The sequence below is a fragment of the Bombina bombina genome, chromosome 9 (assembly GCF_027579735.1).
Source record: "Bombina bombina isolate aBomBom1 chromosome 9, aBomBom1.pri, whole genome shotgun sequence".
Classification (NCBI taxonomy): domain Eukaryota; kingdom Metazoa; phylum Chordata; class Amphibia; order Anura; family Bombinatoridae; genus Bombina; species Bombina bombina.
The window spans coordinates 222,287,103-222,314,332 of record NC_069507.1 but is presented as its reverse complement, the minus strand read 5'-3'; the positions used below and the strand labels follow the sequence as shown (position 1 = coordinate 222,314,332).

The following is a 27,230-nucleotide window of genomic DNA, read 5'->3' as shown; positions in this document are numbered from 1 at the left end:
CAGCCAACAGAGCCCCAAAAAGCGCGCCAACGTAATTACCCACCCCCTAGCAGCGAACCTCCCCCTTTTAGTAAAGAGCGGACCCGCAGGCATAACGAAGCTTAGTTTCTGTAAAAGCATATACTTTCAGATAACAGGTACAAAAATACAGTCCGGATCGTAACCGTAGTGTAAACGCACTGAGCCACCAGTAAAAATCTCCCCAGTGTGTCCACAGTGCCCTGGCAAACTGCCTGTTTAATATTAACCACTTCTCAACTGGGTCAATTAAAATGTCCCTGTTAAGCAGAACCTAGCTGCAGAAGTGCCAAATTCTCCTTACCAAGAAAAATAAATATGGCACTTACCTTAAAAGCATCTGACCGGCAGCTCACCTAGTTTGAGAGGATCCCATACCTCATATGGAACCGTGGAAAAAGAAAGAATCTAAATAAGTATACTCAGGCTTTCTGCATAGGGCAGCAAAATCATGAGAAAGCGCAGAGAGGGTTGTACTTCAAGTTCCCAAGTGCTCAAAAGCCACCACTGCCCTACTGAAGAGACCGACGTGGACTAAGGCCAGACCCCAGAAAAGATCAGAGCAAGCCTGCTCTGCTTTAAAATAATAAAAACGTGATTGAAGAAGACTGGTCACTCGGGATTGTGGGTAGGGAAGAGACTTAACAGCTTTGCTGTGGTGCTCTTTGCATCCTCCTGCTGGCCAGGAGTGATATTCCCAACAGTAATTGATGATTCGTGGATTCACTGTGCCATTAGAAAGTAGAGAAGGCAGTCATAATTACTAGGCAACCTTTTTCCCCAAGAGACGCCTCAGACGAGGAAAAAACTAAATCTGTGAAATTTTGTGAAAGTATGTAAAGAGGAGTAAGTAGCAGCCTTACATATATGTTCAACTAAAGCCTTATTCTTGAAGGCCCAAGAAGAAGACACTGAACGGGTAAAATGTGCTGTAATTCAAGATTGAGGCCATTTGCCCGCTTCAATATACGATTTCGTGTTGAGGAAGAAAGTAGGATTTCTGGCATTAAAGCCAAGTGCTGAATTAGGCACTCTATATATTTGAGGGAATATGAATAAAAAAGAAAATGTATGCTTATCTGATAAAATGTATTTCTTTTTTCACACGATGAGTCCATGGATCATCTCAATTACTAATGGGATATTCACCTTCTGGTCAGCAGGAGGCAGAGCACCACAGCAGAGCTGTTAAATAGCTCCTCCTCCTATTCAACCGAAGTTAAGAAGAGAAAGGAAAAGCCAAGGTGCAGAGGTGTCTGAAGTTTATAATAACCCACAACCTGGCAAAAAGAACAGGGCGGGCCGTGGACACATTGTGTCAAAAAAGAAATAAATTTATCAGGTAAGCATAAATTTTCTTTTCTTTTTTAAGACACGACGAGTCCATGGATCATCTTAATTACTAATGGGATTCAATACCCAAGCTAGAGTACACAGATAATACGGGAGGGAAAAGACAGGGAACCTAAACGGAAGGCACCACTGCTTGAATACCTTTCTCCCAAAAACAGCCTCAGCCGAGGCAAAGAGTCAAATTAGTAAAACCTTGAAAAAGTGTGGAGAGGGGACCAGGTTGCAGCCTTGCAAATCTGTTCTACAGAAACGACAGTTTTGAATGCCCACGAGGAAGCAACAGCCCTTATGGAATAAGTTGCAACTCTCTCGGGAGACTGCGGTCCAGCAGATTCATAAGCAAAACGTATTATGCTCCTTAGCCAAAAAGAAAGAAGTATCCGAAGCTCTGTCACTTATGTTTTCCCAAGAAAACCAAAAACAAAGAAGAAGACTGGCGAAAATCCGTAGTGGCCTGTAAATAAAACTTTAAAGCACGGACCATGTCCAAATTGTGCAGAAGTCTTTCCTTTTGAGAAGGATTAAGACACAAGGAAGGAACAACAATCTCCTGATTAATGTTCCGATTAGAAACAACCTTAGGAAGAAATCCTAATTTAGTACGTAAAACTACCTTATCTAAATGGAAAAAGGTAAGGTGACTCATACTGGAACGCTGAGAGTTCTGACACTCTCTGAGCAGAAGAAATAGCTACAAGAAATAAAACTTTCCAAGATAGTAACTTAATATCCAAGGAATACATAGGCTCAAACGGAACCTGAATAACTGAGAACTAAAATTAAGACTCCATGGAGGAGTAACTGGTTTGAACACAGGCCTGATCCTAACCAAGGCCTGACAAAATGATTGAACATCTGGAACATCCGCCAGACGTTTGCGTAACAAAATAGACAAGCCCTTCACCAAGTCCTCTTGGAGAAAAGACAAAAATCTAGGAATTCAAACCCTACTCCATGAGTAGCCCTTGGATTTACACCAATAAAGGAATTTACGCCGACTTTTATTGTAAATCCTTCTAGGCACAGGCTTACGAGCCTGAATCATAGTCTATGACCGAATCAGAAAAACCCTCGCTTGGATAAAATTAAGTGTACAATCTCCAAGCACTCAGCTTCAGAGGAACCTGATAAACTGGACCATGGCAAACTGTGGCCAGGCCAGAAAAACATTGTAGATCGCTCTCAGCTCCAGAATGTCTATAGGAAGAACAGACTCTGACTGAGTGCAAACTCCCTGAGCCTTCAGGGAGCCCCAGACTGCTCCCCACCCCAGAAGGCTGGTGTCTGTTGTCATAATCACCCAAGATGGTCTGTGAAAGCAGGTCCCCTGGGAGAGAAGATTCAGAGACAACCACCATTGAAGAGAAGTCCTTGTCCCCTGTTCCAGAATTATTCGAGGAGACAAGTCTGCCTAATCCCTGTTCCATTGTCTGAGCATGCTAAGCTGCAGAGGTCTGAGATGGAACCGAGCAAACTGGATGATATCCATTGCCGCCACCATCAGCCCGATTACCTCCATGCACTGAGTCACTGAAGGCCGAGGAGTGGACTGAAGGAATAGACAAGTATCGATAATCTTCGATTTCCTGAATTCTGTCAGAAAAATCTTCATCGATATGGAATCTATTATGGTTCCAAAGCAAGTTACCCTTGTGCTTGGGACTAAGGAACACTTTTCCAAATTTACCTTCCACCCATGAGATCGCGGGAAGGATAACACGTGTCTGAATGAAATCTTGCTTGCTGTAAGAATGGCGTCCAGATGCCCGTAACAAAGCACCGCCAACAGCGATCTCAGAGCCTTTGTGAAAACTCTGAAAGCTGTGGCAAGACCGAAAGGAAGAGCCACGAACCACATGAAGTTATGCATCCTTTAAATACACTAAGAAATTTGTTTAGACTCTTGAGATCTAAAAAGTGGTCTGAAGGTTCCCTCTTTTTTGGGAACCACAACCAAATTGGGATAAAAAACCCAGACCCTGTATTGGAACTGGAACAATCACTCCCAGGTCTGAGAGGTCTCCTACGCAGTGTAAGAACGCCTCTCCTCTTTACTGATCTGCAGATAATCTTGAAAGCAGAAACCTGCCTCTGGGAGGAAAACTCTTGATCAAACCGAAGCCTGAGCGAAGACGGAAGTCTGCCCCCTACAAGATCCGATCCCGGATCGGGGGCATGTCCTTCATGCTGTCTTTGATTCAACAGCAGGCTATTTGGAGATTAATTTTTTTTTTATTCTTTAAATTTTCAAAAGAGATTATTTCCGTCAAGCCAGGTCCAAACAGTCTTCACCTGGTAAGGAATCACTACAAGTTTAGACTTAGAGCATATATCCGTAGAACAAGGCTCTAACCATAAGGCTCAGTGAGCTGGAACAGAGAAACATATGTTCCCAGTTTGATAACTTGAAAGGAAGAATTTGAAATAAAGGAATTAGCCAATATGAAAGCTTGTATCCTATCCTATATTTTATCGGGGGGAGTTTCTGACTTCGTAGCATCAGACAACGCATCAAATCAATATGCCGTTGCACTAGTGACGGTAGCAAAGTACACAGCTGGTTGCTATTGTAAACCCTGGTGGTACATCCCTTTTCTAATTCTATGGACCTTTAAAAAAATCCAACTATCCTCTAAGGCAGGGGTGGGCAATTATCGCCCCCCCAGATGTTATGGGCTACATCTCTCATAATGCTCTTTCATCCATAATGCTGGCAAAGCATCATGGGAGATGTAGTCCATAACATTTGGAGGGCCGATAGTTGCTCACCCCTGCTCTAAGGGTTCTCTTAGCTAAGCTGAAACTACTCCTTCCCCCCTAGGGAATGTTTGTCCAGCCTCCTTAGCAGAGTCGGCTAATGGAAACAGTTTTGTAAATATAGGGAATGCGTCCATCCTTTTTTACTGGACGCACTAGAATAGATTACACCGGAAATGTCTATACTGGACGTACTATGTCGGGGTCGCCCAGGATAGTTAAAACCTCCTAAAGTAACAATTCTATCCGAGTATGAGAATTCTCTCTCAGATAATCCCAAAGTATATTCCTCCTTCAGTAACAGGGAGGAACCATTCGGAATAGCAACTACTGAAATAATTCCTCTAGTAATGTTTTCTTCCTTGTGAGAAACACATATAATGCATCATAACTCCGAGTGGAGTATGAAAGGAAGCGCAGGCCACTGCATGTGGGCCATAACATTTTATGGGACACTAAAGGAGAAATGTATCAACAGACTCCTAAGCAGCAAACACCCTAAAAAGGGTAGATGCAGACAAAGTGAAATTTCGAAGACAAAATTGACACATAGTCTCTTTAAATTTTAAAGCTAAGTTCTTAGTACTGTGTGCAGAAGTAAGCAAATTAGCATGTCAACATTGTTGTCCATAGACATTGCCATGACATTAAGGAAGCAATGTCTTTTGCAGCAATTCCGGATGGAAATTGGAAGGAATCGCAGGGCACTGCATGTGAGAGAAAAATGAGTGCACACTTGTTTAATCAACCTGCCTCACATATGGCAGAATAATGAAATAAAAACTTAACCAATTGCAAATAAAAATTCACATATGGCAAGTGGTACTGTCCCTTTAAATGTTAAATAGAAACACATCTTCATTTTTATTAAAGCAAACATTGAAGATGTATGAGGAACTGGTCAGTCCATCTAAACCTTCAGCTTGACCTAGCAGAAATGTTAGACAACCTGCCTATACAGAAGCTGAACACATAGCGATGAAATAAAGCGCAAACATTTAGTCAAAGTCCTACAATAACCGGAAGTGACAATAAGGAAGAGTCTCTCTGCACGGCGCCATCCTCCACTCCTAGTATAACCAGAACTGTTAGGAGGGAGGAGAGAAAGCCTTGGCGCCGTTTACCAACTCCGCCCCTCGTGGGCGTCATCCAAATTATCTCCCGGTCGCCATTGTTTGAGTAAAGGTGCCAGGAGTAAAAGGCTAAAACTTACGAAGTATCTCAAGATAACCTATGCACCACAGCAGTTATCACGGTAATGTCGCACCAGTAGAAAGAAGCATTGGCTCAGTCTTGACATTGCTAATCAGCTAATGTGTCAATTGATTAACCAAACACTCAAGCAGACTGTCATCAATACATAAATAAAAGGGAAAACACCCGTCTCCTTGTCACCCCCGGAATCAAGTAGACAGCCTGACCAGCAACATGTGTCATACTCCCTTAGTGTCAGGCTTATTTATATTACAGTCAGTGCCTAGCAGAGTATTAGGGGTCTAAGCCGCAATGCAAGCCCAAATGTAAAAGACTTCAAACAGATATACTGTCTTTCACCCAGGCAGCCCTATTATTAGCCAGGGGAATAAAGCGTAGCACATGGGGGTGGATTCAAACTCTTAACCTTGAGTTTGTTAATCAGACATGCTCCCCACTAAGCCACAGGAGAGGCTCTGAAAGATAAGCCAGCGTCCTGACTGCCTAAATATCCCCTGCTAACTAGGGGAGTCTGAATCCAATTTAAATTAGGTCAAATGTTAATTTAAGAAAGTGCCCAAACTTTCTCTGAGATCTCTATCCCCAGAAAAAAAGTTAGCACTTTTTGGCAGCAAGGCAGTTCCCAGGTTTAAGAGGTCCTCTCCCTCCCAAGGACCTGGAAAAAAAAAACGAAAGTCCTGAGTAAAATGCTTCAGGTTTTCTCAGTCAGGGCAGCATCAATATGGGAGGTGCAGTGAGAATTATGTCCCACCAGTTCCAATTGCTTTAAAGCCACCAAATGCTCTACTGTAGAGACTGATATGGACTATGGCTACACCCTAGAACAAAGCAGCACACTCTGGCACTACTTTAAAAATAATAAACTCTTGATTGAAGAATCTTTTCTAACACCTCACTTTGCCACTTCCTATCACTAACGTAGGCAAAGAGAATGAGTGGAGTGGGAGGGAAGGGAGGAGCTATTTAACAGCTCTGTTGTGGTGCTATTTGCCTCCTCCTGCTGACCAGGAGATGAATATCCCATTAGTAATTAAGATGATCCGTCGACTTGTCGTGTCAAAAAAGAAATGGGGAGAGAGAGAACTTGTTAACAGGGCTAACTTCCAACCATGCATCTGACGGTACCAGAGTAACTACTCTGGGAGATGTCGCTAAAGGTAAAGATGGCGCCTGAACCAAGAGGACGTCCAAGCATGGCACCACCGCAATCCCATGAAGTCCGACCGGGAAGAAGGTCCCCTTGAACCTTTGTCCAGATCCTGGAAGCTGTAGCTAAACTTAATGGGAAAGCTATGAATTGGTAATGCTTGATCAGAAAAGCAAAACGTAGGTACTGGTAATGATCCCAGAATTAAAAAGTGAAAGCCTGATTCCTCCAGATGCATGGTGGTCATGACTAGATCCTCCTACACAAAAGGAAGAAAAGAATAAGGCTTGGCTAGCATAGGTAATGCTAGGAAAGTCAAGGTAAGGTTATTTGCAGAAAGCAAAGAAGAGTCAACTGGTAGCGCTACAAAAACTACCAGATATATTTATTTTCTCTATAAGAATAAGTACGGGTTATGTACTGGCAAGGACAACAACCAACCAGATATGACCTTTTTCTATACAAGAAATAAGATGGTAAAATTAGGAACTGATAAGCTAATGAACCATCAGATATGTTTATTTCCAATATAAGAAAAAAACAGAATTTATGTTTACCTGATAAATTTCTTTCTCCAACGGTGTGTCCGGTCCACGGCGTCATCCTTACTTGTGGGATATTCTCTTCCCCAACAGGAAATGGCAAAGAGCCCAGCAAAGCTGGTCACATGATCCCTCCTAGGCTCCGCCTACCCCAGTCATTCGACCGACGTTAAGGAGGAATATTTGCATAGGAGAAACCATATGGTACCGTGGTGACTGTAGTTAAAGAAAATAAATTATCAGACCTGATTAAAAAAACCAGGGCGGGCCGTGGACCGGACACACCGTTGGAGAAAGAAATTTATCAGGTAAACATAAATTCTGTTTTCTCCAACATAGGTGTGTCCGGTCCACGGCGTCATCCTTACTTGTGGGAACCAATACCAAAGCTTTAGGACACGGATGAAGGGAGGGAGCAAATCAGGTCACCTAAATGGAAGGCACCACGGCTTGCAAAACCTTTCTCCCAAAAATAGCCTCAGAAGAAGCAAAAGTATCAAACTTGTAAAATTTGGTAAAAGTGTGCAGTGAAGACCAAGTCGCTGCCCTACATATCTGATCAACAGAAGCCTCGTTCTTGAAGGCCCATGTGGAAGCCACAGCCCTAGTGGAGTGAGCTGTGATTCTTTCAGGAGGCTGCCGTCCGGCAGTCTCATAAGCCAATCGGATAATGCTTTTAATCCAGAAGGAGAGAGAGGTAGAAGTTGCTTTTTGACCTCTCCGTTTACCAGAATAAACAACAAACAAAAACAAAGTTTGTCTGAAATCCTTAGTAGCTGCTAAGTAAAATTTGAGAGCACGAACTACATCCAAGTTGTGCAACAAACGTTCCTTCTTTGAAACTGGATTAGGACACAAAGAAAGGTACAACTATCTCCTGGTTAATGTCTTTGTTAGAAACAACTTTTGGAAGAAAACCAGGTTTAGTACGCAAAACCACCTTATCTGCATGGAACTCCAGATAAGGAGAAGAACACTGCAGAGCAGATAATTCTGAAACTCTTCTAGCAGAAGAAATTGCAACCAAAAACAAACTTTCCAAGATAATAACTTAATATCAACGGAATGTAAGGGTTCAAACGGAACCCCCTGAAGAACTGAAAGAACTAGGTTGAGACTCCAAGTAGGAGTCAAAATTTTGTAAACAGGCTTGATTCTAACCAGAGCCTGAACAAAGGCTAGAACATCTGGCACAGCTGCCAGCTTTTTGTGAAGTAACACGGACAAGGCAGAAATCTGTCCCATCAAGGAACTTGCAGATAATCCTTTTTCCAATCCTTCTCGAAGGAAGGATAGACTCTTAGGAATCTTAACCTTGTCCCAAGGGAATCCTGCAGATTCACACCAACAGATATACCAAATTATGTGGTAATTTTTCTGGTTACAGGCTTTCAGGCCTGAACAAGAGTATTAATAACAGAATCTGAGAACCCTCGCTTTGATAAGATCAAGCGTTCAATCTCCAAGCAGTCAGCTGGAGTGGGTCGAACGGACCTAGAACAAGAAGGTCTCGTCTCAAAGGTAGCTTCCATGGTGGAGCCGATGACATATTCACCAGATCTGCATACCAAGTCCTGCGTGGCCACGCAGGAGCTATCAAAATCACCGACGCCCTCTCCTGATTGATCCTGGCTACCAGCCTGGGGATGAGAGGAAACGGCGGGAACACATAAGCTAGTTTGAAGGTCCAAGGTGCTACTAGTGCATCCACTAGAGCCGCCTTGGGATCCCTGGATCTGTACCCGTAGTAAGGAACTCTAAAGTTCTGACGAGAGGCCATCAGATCCATGTCTGGAATGCCCCACGGTTGAGTGACTTGGGCAAAGATTTCCGGATGGAGTTCCCACTCCCCCGGATGCAATGTCTGACGACTCAGAAAATCCGCTTCCCAATTTTCCACTCCTGGGATGTGGATAGCAGACAGGTGGCAGGAGTGAGACTCCGCCCATAGAATGATTATGGTCACTTCTTCCATCGCTAGGGAACTCCTTGTTCCCCCCTGATGGTTGGTGTATGAACTTGGCCCTCGCTAGCTGAGGCCAAGCTTTGAGAGCATTGAATATCGCTCTCAGTTCCAGAATATTTATCGGTAGAAGAGAGTCTACCCGAGACCAAAGACCCTGAGCTTTCAGGGATCCCCAGACCGCGCCCCAGCCCATCAGACTGGCGTCGGTCGTGACAATGACCCACTCTGGTCTGCAGAAGGTCATCCCTTGTGACAGGTTGTCCAGGGACAGCCACCAACGGAATGAGTCTCTGGTCCTCTGATTTACTTGTATCTTCGGAGACAAGTCTGAATAGTCCCCATTCCACTGACTGAGCATGAACAGTTGTAATGGTCTTAGATGAATGCGCACAAAAGGAACTATGTCCAGTGCCGCTACCATCAAACCTATCACTTCCATGCCCTGCGCTATGGAAGGAAGAGGAACGGAATGAAGTATCCGACAAGAGTCTAGAAGTTTTGTTTTTCTGGCTTCTGTCAGAAAAAACCTTATTTCTAAGGAGTCTATTATAGTTCCCAAGAAGGGAACCCTCGTTGACGGAGATAGAGAACTCTTTTCCACGTTCACTTTCCATCCGTGAGATCTGAGAAAGGCCAGGACAATGTCCGTGTGAGCCTATACTTGAAGAAGGGACGACGCTCGAATCAGAATGTCGTCCAAGTAAGGTACTACAGCAATGCCCCTTGGTCTTAGCACCGCCAGAAGGGACCCTAGTACCTATGAGAAAAACCTAGGAGCAGTGGCTAATCCGAAAGAAAACGCCACGAACTGGAAATACTTGTCCAGGAATGCAAACCTTAGGAACCGATAATGTTCCTTGTGGATAGGAATATGTAGATACGCATCCTTGAAATCCACCTTGGTCATGAATTGACCTTCCTGGATGGAAGGAAGAAGTGTTTGAATGGTTTCCATCTTGAACGATGGAACCTTGAGAAACTTGTTCAAGATCTTGAGATCGAAGATTGGTCTGAACGTTCCCTCTTTTTTGGGAACTATGAACAGATTGGAGTAGAACCCCATCCCTTGTTCTCCTAATGGGACAGGATGAATCACTCCCATTTTTAGCAGGTCTTTTACCCAATGTAAGAATGCCTGTCTTCTTATGTGGTCTGAAGACAACTGAGACCTGTGGAACCTCCCCCTAGGAGGAAGCCCCTTGAACTCCAGAGAATAACCTTGGGAGACTATTTCTAACGCCCAAGGATCCAGAACATCTCTTGCCCCAGCCTGAGCGAAGAGAGAGAGTCTGCCCCCCACCAGATCCGGTCCCGGATCGGGGGCCCGCATTTCATGCTGTCTTGGTAGCAGTGGCAGGTTTCCTGGCCTGCTTTCCTATGTTCCAGCCTTGCATAGGTCTCCAGGCTGGATTGGCTTGAGAAGTATTACCTTCCTGCTTAAACTTAGGTTTATTTTTGGTCTTGAAAAGACCTATCCCGAGGAAGGGCGTGGCCCTTGCCCCCAGTGATATCAGAGATAATCTCTTTCAAGTCAGGGCCAAAGAGTGTTTTCCCCTTGAAAGGAATGTCAAGCAATTTGTTCTTGGAAGACGCATCCGCTGTCCAAGATTTTAACCGAAGCGCTCTGCGCCACAATAGCAAAACCCAGAATTTTTTCGCCGTTAACCTAGCCAATTGCAAGGTGGCGTCTAGGGTGAAAGAATTAGCCAATTTAAGAGCACGAATTCTGTCCATAATCTCCTCATAAGAAGAAGAATTACTAATAATCGCCTTTCCTAGTTCATCAAACTAGAAACACGCGGCTGCAGTGACAGGGACAATGCGTGCAATTGGATGTAGAAGGGAACCTTGCTGAACAAACATCTTTAGCAGACCTTCTAATTTTTTATCCATAGGATCTTGGAAAGCACAACTATCTTCTATGGGTATAGTGGCGCGCTTGTGTAGAGTAGAAACCGCCCCCCCGACCTTGGGGACTGTCTGCCATCAGTCCTTTCTGGGGTCGACTATAGGAAAACAATTTTATAAATATGGGGGAAGGTACTAAAGGTATACCGGGCCTGTCCCATTCTTTACTAACAATGTACGCCACCCGCTTGGATATAGGAAAAGCTTCGGGGGGCCCCGGGGCCTCTAAGAACTTTTCTATTTTACATAGTGGTTCTGGAATGACCAGATAATCACAATCATCCAAATTGGATAACACCTCCTTAAGCAGAGCGCGGAGATGTTCCAACTTAAATTTAAAATTAATCACATCAGGTTCAGCTTGTTGAGAAATGTTTCCTGAATCTGAAATTTCTCCCTCAGACAAAACCTCCCTGGCCCCCTCAGACTGGTGTAGGGGCCCTTCAGAAACCATATCATCAGCGTTCTCATGCTCTACAGAATTTTCTAAAACAGAGCAGTCGCGCTTTCGCTGATAAGTGGGCATATTGGCTAAAATGTTTTTGATAGAATTATCCATTACAGCCGTTAAATGTTGCATAGTAAGGAGTATTGGCGCACTAGATGTACTAGGGGCCTCCTGTATGGGCAAGACTGGTGTAGACGAAGTAGGGGATGATGCAGTACCATGCTTACTCCCCTCACTTGAGGAATCATCTTGGGCATAATTTTTACTAAATTTTTTATGACATAAAATACATATAGTTAAATGAGAAGGAACCTTGATTTCCCCACATTCAGAACACAATCTATCTGGTAGTTCAGACATGTTAAACAGGCATAAACTTGATAACAAAGCACAAAAAACGTTTTAAAATAAAACCGTTACTGTCACTTTAAATTTTAAACTAAACACACTTTATTACTGCAATTGCGAAAAAGTATGAAGGAATTGTTCAAAATTCACCAAAATTTCACCATAGAGTCTTAAAGCCTTAAAAGTATTGCACACCAAATTTGGAAGCTTTAACCCTTAAAATAACGGAACCGGAGCCGTTTTTATATTTAACCCCTTTACAGTCCCTGGAATCTGCTTTGCTGAGACCCAACCAAGCCCAAAGGGGAATACGATACCAAACGATGCCTTCAGAAAGACTTTTCTATGTATCAGAGCTCCACACACATGCAGCTGCATGCCATGCTGTCCTCAAAAACAAGTGCGCCATTACCGGCGCGAAAATGAGGCTCTGACTATGATTAGGGAAAGCCCCTAAAGAATAAGGTGTCAAAAACAGTGCCTGCCGATATAATCATATCAAAATACCCAGAATAAATGATTCCTCAAGGCTAAATATGTGTTAATAATGAATCGATTTAGCCCAGAAAAAGTCTACAGTCTTAATAAGCCCTTGTGAAGCCCTTATTTACTATCTTAATAAAAATGGCTTACCGGATCCCATAGGGAAAATGACAGCTTCCAGCATTACATCGTCTTGTTAGAATGTGTCATACCTCAAGCAGCAAGAGACTGCACACTGTTCCCCCAACTGAAGTTAATTGCTCTCAACAGTCCTGTGTGGAACAGCCATGGATTTTAGTTACGGTTGCTAAAATCATTTTCCTCATACAAACAGAATTCTTCATCTCTTTTCTGTTTCTGAGTAAATAGTACATACCAGCACTATTTGAAAATAACAAACTCTTGATTGAATAATGAAAAACTACAGTTAAACACTAAAAAACTCTAAGCCATCTCCGTGGAGATGTTGCCTGTACAACGGCAAAGAGAATGACTGGGGTAGGCGGAGCCTAGGAGGGATCATGTGACCAGCTTTGCTGGGCTCTTTGCCATTTCCTGTTGGGGAAGAGAATATCCCACAAGTAAGGATGACGCCGTGGACCGGACACACCTATGTTGGAGAAAGTATGTTTAATTATTGGTTATACCAACAAACCACCAGCTATGAGAATTTCTTTATAAGAAAACAAGTATGCCGAGGAGCTGGGAATGTTAATAAACCCCCATATAATTTTTAGATTTCTACATAAGGAATACGAATGTGGAAGCATTGGTAATGTTGATAAATAGCCAGGTATAATTATTTTCCATAGAAGAAATAAGTACTGGAAACCCATAAAAACAGGCTTGGAGCCAGCTGGCCCAAACGGCTGTTTGATAAGAGGTGGAAACGTCACCTTTCAGCAAAAACATAATTTATGTAAGAACTGATAAATTAATTTCTTTCATGGCGGCGAGACTCAACAAGCTTGTTACCGATAGGATATAAAATCCTTTACCTATCCACCTGAAGAAGCAAAAACATCAAAATGATAGAATTTAGTAAAAGTATGCAAGGAAGACCAAGTGGATGCTTTGCAAATTTGATCAACTTAAGTTTCATTCTTGAAAGCCCAAGATGTGGCAACTGATCTTGTAGATTGAGCTGTAATTCTGAGGCGGAGACTGGCCTGCCTCCAAATAAACTTTGTGAATTAAAAGTTTTAACCAAAATGCTAATGAAATGGCAGGATTGCTGACGTTTTCTAGAACCATCATTTCTACATAATATTTCAAAGCTCTTACTACATCCAAAGAGTGTAAAGATCTTTCAAGGAGTAGGTTTAAGGATTATGACACAAAGAATGAATAACAAACATCGTTTAGGATGTAAAAACAAGTGTTGCATACAGCTCTCTAAAAATTATGAGAGCACAGAGTGAAGTGGGAACAGGTTTTAAAGCAAAAAAAAAAAAAAAAAAAAAAAAAGGCACAAATTGACGCGTCATAATGATGTAACATATACATACACATTCATATTACTTTTAAAGTGCCTTCCATAGCTGAGAGTGTCTTGAAGAAATAAAGTCCAGTGTTGGGATAACAGCACAAAAAAGGGATTCTTTGTAAAGTGCATGTGCTCTTTACAAAGAATCCCTTTTTTTGTGCTGTTATCCCAACACTGGACTGTTAAGCAATTATATCGCTGCAGGGTAGTGCACACTGGGAACTTTTATACAATATGGAACCCAATCGGGATAACACCAACATAACAGATGGAAGCAAGGTATTTGCATATAGTGAATTCAATTGCAGCCAGGATTACGGCATTGACTAAAGGCTCCAGAGAATTTCTCAGAACGGCACCCTCTGCTACAATAGCTAAAGATTATGAGGCGGTCAGAATTAAATTAATGAAGTGGAAGCTACATATGTCTACCCTTATCTGAATACCATAGAGTGAGAATACCAAGGGGACTACGGATGAGTACAGTCCCGAAATTACTTAAGGATAACAAGAGTTACTGCAACAAATTTGAATCAATTATTAACAAATGCTCCTATGATTTGATTGTTTGCACGGTTGAGGCGCTGCTACAAGAATCGGAGGTACAGACAGAACTCATGAATAAGTATAAAGTTGACTTACTTACCACCATGACAACTGAAGATTTGAGGAGCTTAATAAAAAAATTGCTGAGAAAATCAAGGATGAGCAAAAAGCAATTAAAGAGATCAAAAGAGTGAAGTTCCTCCGCAATGAAGACGACTACCGCTTAGGTAATGTTTACAAATGGAAGCCAAGTTACCATGGCAACCGTCATACTAGGAGGTTTCAGAACCGAGGCAAAGTTTGTAAAACTGAATTGTGGGTGTGGTGAGGGATGTATTTATAGGCATTTTGAGGTTTGGGAAACTTTGCCCCTCCTGGTAGGATTGTATATCCCATATATCACTAGCTCATGGACTCTTGCCAATTACATGAAAGAAATAGAAACAACTAACACAGTGGTAAATATATCCTCTTATACACCAACTGATAATGAACTGAACATTCTCAATAAGGGTTTGTCTTTTTGCCCTTATAAAGACATTGATTTTTTTTAATTATGTAAAGACTTACAAAAATTCTATCGGAACATCAAACTAAAGGTCTGGTTTGGTGGACAGAGATGTGTGGTATTAAAAATGCAGATGAAAACCCAACAACAGTATTGACACTCAATTTGGGGTTAAATAAAAAAAGCTCATTTAAACCAAATATTGCAAACCATAGTGTTATCATAATTATTAGTCTACTAGAAAACGATATACAACACCTTAAAATTAAATGTAAATCCAACAAAAAAAGAAAAACATTCAGTAATAGAAAACAAGTTAATTTTACATCAAAAGATCATCAGGCTTTAAAGACACTAAAAAAATAATAAGTATATTATTCTAAAGGGGGCAGACAAAGGCGGAGCCACAGTCATTCTAGACAAAAAATACTACATTGCAGAGATTAAAGAACAACTTAGTGACATTGACACATATGAACCAATAAGTGGCAACCCTATAATAAAGATACAAAAGGAAATCAGATATCTATTCGATAGGGCACTAACACTGGTTATAATTGATGAAAAATTGGCACAATATCTATATGTAGACAATCCGAAAAATCCAATTTTTTATACAGTGCCCAAAATCCACAAGGACCCCATTAGACCTGTGTTGAGTCTGTCTTTACAAATATATCTAAATATCTGGATAGATTATTATAGCCAGAAGTTGCCAACATGGCAAGTTACATCAATTACACAGGGAATTTCCTTATGAAAATCAAAACGCTGGAATTTCCCACAGATAGGTACCTGCTCTTCACCATGGATGTCAAAAGTCTCTATACATCGATAAAACATGAGACGGGCATAGCCGTGATTAAAAAGACTTTCATGGTGAACAGCAGGTATTCTAAATCACAGTGTAAATTTTTGGAGGATTTACTAAGATTGATTTTATTTTGGATTTTTTTTCTGTTTCAGAATCAGTGGTTTAGGCAAAAGAAGGGAACAGCCATGGGCTCCAAAGTTGCCCCATCATACGCCAATTTATACATGAGCGAATTTGAAGAACGCTTTGTATATGAGAGTAAACTCTTCAAGAAGTATGGCGCCATCTGGTGGCGTTATATAGATGACGTCTTTGGCGGGGCAACGTTGAGAGCCTTTTGGATTTTGTGAACGAATTGAACTCTATGGTGAGAGGGCTTCAGTTTACGGTAAACTATAGTGAACAAACAGTTACTTTTCTGGACACGTGTTTCAAAAGGAAATAATTTCCTTAATGTAGATTAATATACAAAGGAAACAGACAAAAAACAGAATTTATGTTTACCTGATAAATTACTTTCTCCAACGGTGTGTCCGGTCCACGGCGTCATCCTTACTTGTGGGATATTCTCTTCCCCAACAGGAAATGGCAAAGAGCCCAGCAAAGCTGGTCACATGATCCCTCCTAGGCTCCGCCTTCCCCAGTCATTCGACCGACGTAAAGGAGGAATATTTGCATAGGAGAAATCATATGATACCGTGGTGACTGTAGTTAGAGAAAATAAATCATCAGACCTGATTAAAAAACCAGGGCGGGCCGTGGACCGGACACACCGTTGGAGAAAGTAATTTATCAGGTAAACATAAATTCTGTTTTCTCCAACATAGGTGTGTCCGGTCCACGGCGTCATCCTTACTTGTGGGAACCAATACCAAAGCTTTAGGACACGGATGATGGGAGGGAGCAAATCAGGTCACCTAGATGGAAGGCACCACGGCTTGCAAAACCTTTCTCCCAAAAATAGCCTCAGAAGAAGCAAAAGTATCAAATTTGTAAAATTTGGTAAAAGTGTGCAGTGAAGACCAAGTCGCTGCCTTACATATCTGATCAACAGAAGCCTCGTTCTTGAAGGCCCATGTGGAAGCCACGGCCCTAGTGGAATGAGCTGTGATTCTTTCAGGAGGCTGCCGTCCGGCAGTCTCATAAGCCAATCTGATGATGCTTTTAAGCCAAAAAGAGAGAGAGGTAGAAGTTGCTTTTTGACCTCTCCTTTTACCAGAATAAACAACAAACAAGGAAGATGTATGTCTGAAATCCTTTGTAGCCTCTAAATAGAATTTTAGAGCACGAACTACATCCAAATTGTGCAACAAACGTTCCTTCTTTGAAACTGGATTCGGACACAAAGAAGGCACGACTATCTCCTGGTTAATATTTTTGTTAGAAACAACTTTCGGAAGAAAACCAGGTTTAGTACGCAAAACCACCTTATCTGCATGGAACACCAGATAAGGAGGAGAACACTGCAGAGCAGATAACTCTGAAACTCTTCTAGCAGAAGAAATTGCAACCAAAAACAAAAAACTTTCCAAGATAATAACTTGATATCAACGGAATGTAGGGGTTCAAACGGAACCCCCTGAAGAACTGAAAGAACTAAATTGAGACTCCAAGGAGGAGTCAAAGGTTTGTAAACAGGCTTGATTCTAACCAGAGCCTGAACAAAAGCTTGAACATCTGGCACAGCCGCCAGCTTTTTGTGAAGTAAAACAGATAAAGCAGAAATCTGTCCCTTCAAAGAACTTGCAGATAATCCTTTCTCCAAACCTTCTTGAAGAAAGGATAGAATCTTAGGAATTTTTATCTTGTTCCATGGGAATCCTTTAGATTCACACCAACAGATATATTTTTTCCATATTTTATGGTAGATTTTTCTAGTTACAGGCTTTCTGGCCTGAACAAGAGTATCAATGACAGAATCTGAGAACCCTCGCTTTGATAAAATCAAGCGTTCAATCTCCAAGCAGTCAGTTGGAGTGAGGCCAGATTCGGATGTTCGAACGGACCTTGAACAAGAAGGTCCTGTCTCAAAGGTAGCTTCCATGGTGGAGCCGATGACATATTCACCAGATCTGCATACCAAGTCCTGCGTGGCCACGCAGGAGCTATCAAGATCACCGATACCCTCTCCTGTTTGATCCTGGCTACCAGCCTGGGAATGAGAGGAAACGGTGGGAACACATAAGCTAGGTTGAAGCTCCAAGGTGCTACTAGTGCATCCACTAGAGTCGCCTTGGGATCCCTGGATCTGGACCCGTAGCAAGGAACCTTGAAGTTCTGACGAGACGCCATCAGATCCATGTCTGGAATGCCCCACAATTGAATTATTTGGGCAAAGATTTCCGGATGGAGTTCCCACTCCCCCGGATGAAATGTCTGACGACTCAGAAAATCCGCTTCCCAATTTTCCACTCCTGGGATGTGGATTGCAGACAAGTGGCAGGAGTGAGTCTCTGCCCATTGAATTATTTTGGTCACTTCTTCCATCGCCAGGAAACTCCTTGTTCCCCCCTGATGGTTGATATACGCAACAGTCGTCATGTTGTCTGATTGAAACCGTATGAATTTGGCCTTTGCTAGCTGAGGCCAAGCCTTGAGAGCATTGAATATCGCTCTCAGTTCCAGAATATTTATCGGGAGAAGAGATTCTTCCCGAGACCAAAGACCCTGAGCTTTCAGGGGTTCCCAGACCGCGCCCCAGCCCACCAGACTGGCGTCGGTCGTGACAATGACCCACTCTGGTCTGCGGAAGCTCATCCCTTGTGACAGGTTGTCCAGGGTCAGCCACCAACGGAGTGAATCTCTGGTCCTCTGATCTACTTGTATCGTCGGAGACAAGTCTGTATAATCCCCATTCCACATGACTGAGCATGCACAGTTGTAATGGTCTTAGATGAATTCGCGCAAAAGGAACTATGTCCATTGCCGCGACCATCAAACCTATTACTTCCATGCACTGCGCTATGGAAGGAAGAAGAACAGAATGAAGTACTTGACAAGAGCTTAGAAGTTTTGATTTTCTGGCCTCTGTCAGAAAAATCCTCATTTCTAAGGAGTCTATTATTGTTCCCAAGAAGGGAACTCTTGTTGACGGAGATAGAGAACTTTTTTCTACGTTCACTTTCCACCCGTGAGATCTGAGAAAGGCCAGGACAATGTCCGTATGAGCCTTTGCTTGTGGTAGAGACGACGCTTGAATCAGTATGTCGTCCAAGTAAGGTACTACTGCAATGCCCCTTGGTCTTAGCACCGCTAGAAGGGACCCTAGTACCTTTGTGAAAATTCTTGGAGCAGTGGCTAATCCGAATGGAAGTGCCACAAACTGGTAATGCTTGTCCAGAAAGGCGAACCTTAGGAACCGATGATGTTCCTTATGGATAGGAATATGTAGATACGCATCCTTTAAATCCACCGTGGTCATGAATTGACCTTCCTGGATGGTAGGAAGAATTTAAACACCAAAAAACTCTAAGCCATCTCCGTGGAGATGTTGCCTGTGCAACGGCAAAGAGAATGACTGGGGAAGGCGGAGCCTAGGAGGGATCATGTGACCAGCTTTGCTGGGCTCTTTGCCATTTCCTGTTGGGGAAGAGAATATCCCACAAGTAAGGATGACGCCGTGGACCGGACACACCTATGTTGGAGAAATACACTGTTACACTATAAAAGTTTTCACCCTAAGAGACTCATTGAATCACTCCCTAAGTTACCCACGTAAGCTAGTTGAGGAGAAAATTCGGGAAATAGAACAACCCACTAACAGAACACACCAACAAAAAGTGAAGAAATCTAATAAATTGCTTTTTGTGTCACAGTACAATCCACACAGCGAGGTTATCAGTAAAGCAATCAAAATAAACTGGCACGTGTTAAGAGATTGTAACCCCTCAATAGAAGAGTTTAAGGAACCACCATTGATGGCCTACAGGAGGGTCAGTAATATTAAAGACCAATTAGTTAGATCAGATGTAGGCCCTGATAGAGAAATCAATCAGACATACATTGGGGAAAATAATAAGGGCTGTTAACCCTGTTTAAATTGTGCCAGCTGTAACTTGATAATAAGGGGCAGGAGTTTCTATCATCCCCATAATGGGAAGGAATACCAAATAAATGGGTACCATACATGTAATAGTAGTTATGTCATCTATTTGATCAAGTGTCCGTGCTCTTTAATTTATTTGGGGGAGACTACCCAACTAATAAGAGACTTACTCAACATAGATCAAATATTAGAAGAACTTAGATGCCCCCTTATCAAAACACTTTATTGAGAAAGGACATACAATCAGCCAACTTAGGTGGCAAGTGATAGAGCACATCTATTTCAAACGTAATGGAGCAAACAGAGAAACATTACTAAAACAACGTGAAATGTGGTGGATACACCACTTTGACACATTGATTCCAAGAGGTCTAAATTATTGCAGTGAATATATAAATTTTTCTAAAAACTGACTGCTATATGGTGAATCATTTATGCGAATAAGAAAAAGAAAGATTACTAACAAAGTTACAAATGTTAGTTTAAGCTGGTAGGTAAATGTTATCCCTATATTTTTAATGTTGTTACTTATAAATTGTTTTTAATGGTGTAGGTGTTTTCATAACCACTAGATGGCGACCTTAGGTCCCTGAGAGGTCAGTTTGGCGCCATTGAAAGAGTATTTAAATGTAGTGAAATGATCACATTATTAGCATGATTAAGAGGTTAATTCCTTGAAACATTGCAGTTTGTTCCAATAAAGCTTTTTAAAAGATTACAGTGCTGATGGCTATTTGTGGTATACATTGAAGAAATAAAGATACTTACCATAAGACACCCATCCACATATAGCAGACAGACAAACCAGTACTGAAACATATCAACAGAGGTAATGCTAGAGGAATATAATGTAAATCTGTAAAGGGAGGCAGCAGATGAATCCCTGCGACCGAATATACAGAGAGCCCATAGGTGAAAACAAGGTGTCATCAGGCAATTCTCCCTTCACATCCCTCAGACGAACACTGTACTTAGAGAGGAACTGGGCTTCAAATGCTAGAAGCGCCTTTCACTGAAGAATCAAGCACATCATACTTCACCACCTCCTAAGGAGGCAAAGTTTTTAAACTGAGGTATGAGCCCAGAGACAGAAGTTTTTTTCACTTTCTGCGATGAGATTTTTTTAGTGAATATTTTTCTGCAGGTCATTTTTCAATAAAATAAAATTGTAAATGTGTCAGTTACACTAAAGCACCAGATCAATTGCAATGTGTTGGCTAACTGGAGAATAAAGCAATATTTAAAGTTGTATAATCTAGTGCAGTAGTTGAAAATTGCATTGCAAATTAGCTGCAGACAAAAAAAGTAATTGTAACATGCCTCTTGAATTAATTTGTTTCCTTTTCTCTTAGTCTAACATAGACATGTAGTAATAAAAAGGTGCATTGCTCATACGAACATCTTACATTCAAATAAAAACAGCTTTGCAGACTGTAAAAAGCTAGGGAACGAGCTTGCAAAAATCTCAGAGCCAGAGTACAATCAATGCACTGCTGCTTTGCAGCACTACTGCATATTTGATTGTTGAATTCAAGCAGCACTTTGCTCTGGATGCACTGTTAAGGAAAACTTATACAATGCAGCCAGAGAACAGCTCTGTTTAAAAAGAACAGTCTAATGTGGAGCAGCGCTGAAAAGTTAAAGTGTTAACAGTTCCTGTTCTTTCTGCAGACATGCTGCATTTTCTGCGATGACATCTCAGATCACTCTATGTTCTGCCTTGGGGGGTATGAGTAAGGTGGGCAGGGTAGGAATAGGCTTTTGAGGTTTGGGAAACTTTGCCTCCTCCTGGTAGGAATGTATATTCCATCAGTAACAAGCTTGTTGAATCTTGCCACCTATATGAAAGAAATAGCGTTCTACTGTGGGCTTACTGAGCAGCTTCCAACAAATAAAAGGAGCTTTCAGCATGAAGTATTTTATACTTCAAGAAATAAAGTCCACTTTATTTGTCCCAATTGTAAATCCTAGCGTTTCAAAAACGCTAGGATTTACAAATCACTTTAACTGAAAAGGGCTTCAATCTATATATTTCTTTATATGTGTACATGTCTGAAAATACATATGTACACAAACACATCTTTAGACATGTAATGCATGTATCTCAATGTTAAAGCCGTTTGTCTGCCTTTTTTTTCTTATAACACCTGAGACCTCATATCATATAAACTTTTGTGCAATATTTTTTTGAATAATGTTTATTAGATGGTGTTAGGAGTGTAACTGTACATTATGATCTATTTTTGGAGTGTTTTTTGACACTTGTTTGGTGAAACAGTTAACCAGAGCTCTGAGGACACGATATCCTGACGAGCATCAACTTCAATTGCGCTCAAGCAATCGTGTTTACTTTCAACTTGTAATAAGAGAGAAAAACCTAAAAGCATGCAAACACCCGCGATAAACCCCTTTTCGCTTTTGCATAACCATTAGTTCCCCACTCATATTCTGGCCCTAAGTTGGTTATGAAAGTAACAAAATAGATCTTTGTGCAAAACTGATCAACTGTTCACTGGCAATGAACAGCGCTCCCCCCCCCACGCAACTCTCCTGGTGGATAGGGATACCTTCATACAAGGAAAGTTTGATTTATAACAGGAACAAATAAATAGAAATACTATTTTGAAAAACATAGGAAAAAATCAAAAAAACACTATTGTCACAAAGTAATATTAAAAGAAAATATCACATAAATAAAAAGCATGACATTTGTAGCACAGTTGACAATGATCAACAAAAAGCTAAGAAACCATTCAACGTTGCACTGGTTACTTTAAAATTAAATTATAGCACAACATATATAAAACAATAACCTGGGGCACATTCTTTGTCATATCAGGTGTTTCTTTGCCCCAATAGCATTTCACCACGTGGCCTTCAATGGTGGTTCCATTCACAGATACAATGGCATGAGCAGCACTATCATGGGTAGAAAACCTAACACACAAAGAAATGTATTTTTAGAGCAATCTTTTTTCCTAACAAGTCAGTAAACACTATAAAACAAAATATGCTTACCTGACAAAAGAGTAGCCCTTCTCTGGGAAGACCCTGATTTCCATAATTTGGCCAAATACACTAAATGTCTGCCTCATGAGCTGATCTGTACAAAAGGAAAACGTAGAAAGAGTAGATTAACAAAAACAGCTAAATGGGTTAGTAAACACCTTTTAATTACAATATTTTTTGGCAGCTATGCACTATATTGGGGGAGTGTGATATATATATATATATTTTTAACACATTAGCAACTTGTTTTTCAATAGTCAAACTCCACCCATCCCTTGCCTTATTTGCCAAGGACTTGCTTCTTGTATAGACACAGCTAGATACGCTCATTATGTTAGCAAAACATGCTTATGTAATCATCCACGATGAAGCAGATTAGAGACATGTGATAAGGTTTAGGCTTATGAAGCCTGACAGGTACAATTTATGTTCTTAGACATGGAAACCCCAAATTCAGACAAAGGGCCATGATACCTAAATATTTAAACACATGAAAGTGATGCAGCATAGCTGACTAGAAAATATCACCTGAACATCTCTATGTAAAAAAGAAAGATATTTTACCTCAAAATGTCCTAAGTATTCACACCCCATTGTAAAGGACTTTAAAGGGATACTAAACACACATTTTTTCTTTCATGATTTAGATAGAGCATGCAATTTTAAGGATTCAGGAAGCTCTACCCAGATGCTGAACCAAAGTGGGCCGGCTCTTTAGCTGTCAGACAGCAAATCCCTCACCCCCAACTCAGAACATTGTGAGGGTACATCGGATATGGCTATTAAAGCGTCAGAGGGCTCAGTATTTGTTCTCACACCAGACCTACTGCGCTTCCCAGGCAGCTTAGATAAAACTTCTGTGAGGGTAGTATTCATAACTGCGGCCATATCTTGCAGGGTGAAAGAATTAGACGCACTAGAAGTACTTGGCGTCGCTTGTGCGGGGCGTTAATGGTTGTGACACTTGGGGAGAATTAGATGGCATAACCTGATTCCCTTCTGACTGAGAATCATCCTGCGACATACTTTTAGTAGCTAAAATATGTTCTTTGCAATTTATTTACCTTTCAGTGTAGTTAAGTTTGCCCCACAAGAAAATAAAACATTTAACCCTTTATTGTGCAAACCGGATTGATAAGGCCTAAATCCGGAAAAAACACCCCCAGCACCTCGCCACAGCACTGCTGCGGCGCCTACCTGCCCTCAGGAATTGTAAAAATGGGGTTAAAGCTTCGATTTGGCCCAAAACTTTCACAAGGGCCCTCAAGAGTTGGAGCTAGCTGCTTGCTAAGTGAAAACAACTGCGCATATGAAGCGTGGAAATAGGCCCCGCCCATCTCACTCGATATCTTTACAGCCTCAAAGAACCGCACCAGAGCGGTTTTAAACTAGCCATGTGGGTTCTGACCCAAAAAATAAGCCAAGTGTACCCTCAATAAAGTTGCCAAAAAACGTTATTGCCCTTATATTGTTTGGTCCTAAAAAACTTTAACAGCACTCCCAGTTCACAAAACGTTTGCCCACAAACATTCAAAAACTCAGTCTCAACCATTTTTTAATTAGCCCCTTATGCAAGCTTAGTAATGCCCTTCTATAGCTCTTAGGATTACTGCTTACCCTTACCCTCATGGGGATACTGTCAGACTGAACATACCTCACTGCTATATAGCATGAAAACGTTCCTCACACTGAAGTTTCTTGTACCCCTCAGCCTCTGTTGGAACTGCACTGGATCTTAGTTACAAATGCTAAGATCATCATCCTCCAGGCAGAAGTCTTCATCCATCTGCTGCCTGAGAGTAAATAGTACACACCGGTACCATTTAAAACAAAAAACTCTTGCTTAAAGAAATTAAAAACTAATATTTTATCACCTCTTTCACTTTACCCTTCCAAGTACTTAGAGTAGGCAAAGAGAATGACTGGGGGTGGAGCTAAGGGAGGAGCTATATAGACAGCTCTGCTGTGGTGCTCTTTGCCACTTCCTGTTAGCAGAAGGATAATATCCCACAAGTAAAGGATGAATCCGTGGACTTGTCGTACCTTATAGAAGAAATTGGGTTTAGTGTCCCTTTAAGCAGTCAACTTACTCTTGTGAGCTTAGGAAGTTGTGAGGTAAAATCTCTTCTCTATAGATGCTCAGGTGATATTTTCTAGTCCGCTTTTTACAGCAATGCTGCATCACTTTTAAGTGATTTAGCATATGAGTATTATGTCCCTTTAAATTACAGGAAAAAATGGGAAGGATAAAGAATAAAACTATATTGCTAAGATGATGTAATATAAAAATGTTTAATTATGCATAGTATAATTTCAAAGCATTTACTGTCCCTTTAAAGTAGTGTTTTTCAACCGTGGTCCTCAAGAACCCCCAACAAGCCACGTTTTCATTATAGCTCAACTAGAGCACAGGTGAAATATTCATCTGATCAGTAACCATGGTTACTATCACCTGTGATCTAGATCAGCTATAAGTGAAAATCTGGCCTGCTAGGGGTACTTGAGGACCAGCAGATTTGCACAATAAACAAATGATAAAAAAGACAATGCAATAGCACTTAGTCCAAACTTCAAATGAGAAGTAGATTTTTTTCTTTTTTATGACACAATGAATCCACGGATCATCTTAATTACTAATGGGATATTCACCTCCTGGTCAGCAGGAGGAGGCAAAGAGCACCACAGAAGAGATGTTAAATAACTCCTCCATTCCCTCCCACTCCAGTCATTCTCTTTGCCTACATTAGTGATAGGAAGTGGTAAAGTGAGGTGTAAGTATAGATTCTTCAATCAAGAGTTTATTATTTTTAAAGTAGTTCAAGATTGTGCTGCTTTTTTCAAGGGTGTAGCCATAGTCCATGTCAGTCTCTTCAGTAGAGCAATGGTGGCTTTAGAGCAATGGGAACTTGTGGGACATAATTCTCACTGCGCCTCCCATACATTGATTCTGCCCTAACCCTGATAGCCTAAGTAAGATGACTCAGGCTTTATCTTTATCCACAGGGCTATGGGAGGGAGAAGAACTCTCAAACCTGCTGAGCTGCCTTGCTGTCGGGCAGATTTTAAAGGTAAGTGCTGACTTTTTTATTCTGGGTCTTAAGAAAGGATTCAGGACAGAGGAGGTGTAGCACTTTATTGGGACATAAATATATATATATATAAAAATATATATATATATATATATATATATATATATATAATCCAAAGGAGGCACTCGCCGTGATACAATAGTTTTTTTTTTTTTTTAATACAGAGTGAACGTTTTGAAAAAATTCAAACAGTGTTTTTTTTTTTTTCAGGAGTCTGAGGACGGGGATTATACCCCGAAAACGTTCACTCTTTATTAAAAAAGCCTATTGTATCACGGCGAGTGCCTCCTTTGGATTACTTCTATGGATATGCTTGAGTGCACCCCGGTTTTATACTCTACATAGAGTGTGCTGGTATCTTTGACATACACACACATTATATATATATATATATATATATATATATATATATATATATATATATATATATATATATATATATATATATATATATATATATATATATATATATATATATATATATATATATATATATGATCATGTGACAATGTTATTAGCAGGCACTGGGGCTGAGGAGATTAGAAGGTGGCTTCTCTGGGGGCTTATATAGACAAAGTGTTTAATCACTTGGACCGAGCTGGATATAAAAGGGCTAGGGAGAGGTGATTGTTTGGTGTACTACCTAACATACGGTATTACAATTTGCCCCAGGTTCACAATGAAAGGTTCAGTTATCTCCCGGTGGCCTATCTCTAAAAATAATAAAAGGCGGCCAGGAGATCGTGTGTTGTAACGCCCATGACGGGCGGGGTTATGTTTGGTGCCGTTTTGAGCTGCGCAATCTTTAATCTCTAGGCACTACTATAATGGGACTCAGATTGAGTGTTATCACGCCCCACGAGGGGCGGAGCTATGTTTGAGGCCGACTTAGGCTGCACTAGCTTCATTTATTCCGTTCATCGGAAGGTAGAGCTGTTATTCATTTCTAGCACAGTACTTAGTGCTCTCATATATGTGGGTCCGGATAGCGCTATAGCTGCGCTCCGGATCTGTTTAGGAACTAAGTTTATGTTTTTAGGAACATGAAGTTCTAAGTGTTGAATGAGTTTCCTTGCATGTAAGTATTAGGTACTGATGGACAGATGGGCACCTCAGCAAGATTTAACTGAGGTGTAAATAGGTGCTAAAATATTTGCGTGCTAATTTAACTCATTTCTGCACACAAAATAAGGTTACAATTTAAAATTTAAAGAGACCGTAACGTTTTTTTATCTGTTAATTTTTATTAAAAGAATTTCAGCTGTTTATTTGTTAATTCATCCTTTGTGACTTAGGATGGAACAAGAGCACACACACCGAAAAAAAAAAAAAAAAAGTTACTTTTTAAAATTTAAAGAGACAGTAACGTAATTTTTATTAAAGAATTTTACTCTTTTCTGAACCTACTCCTTCTAAGGCGATTGCTGTTTAGGAGTCTGTTGACAATGGTCAAACTATGCCACAAATTTCTCCTATAGTGTCCCACAAAATTTTTTAGCCCCCATGCAGTGCCCTGTGCTTCCTCTCACACTCCACCCAGAGTTACTC

At 41.1% G+C, this 27,230-nt stretch overlaps 1 protein-coding gene across 1 annotated transcript in view; it reads right to left on the bottom strand.

Annotated features, from left to right (window-relative positions):
* TIAL1 (TIA1 cytotoxic granule associated RNA binding protein like 1) overlaps window positions 1-27,230 on the bottom strand; it is a 140,300-nt gene that overhangs the window by 8,158 nt on the left and 104,912 nt on the right. The window contains 2 exon segments of the mRNA XM_053692660.1: window positions 22,398-22,521; window positions 22,603-22,687. Of these exon segments, the coding sequence (XP_053548635.1) occupies window positions 22,398-22,521; window positions 22,603-22,687 (209 nt within the window).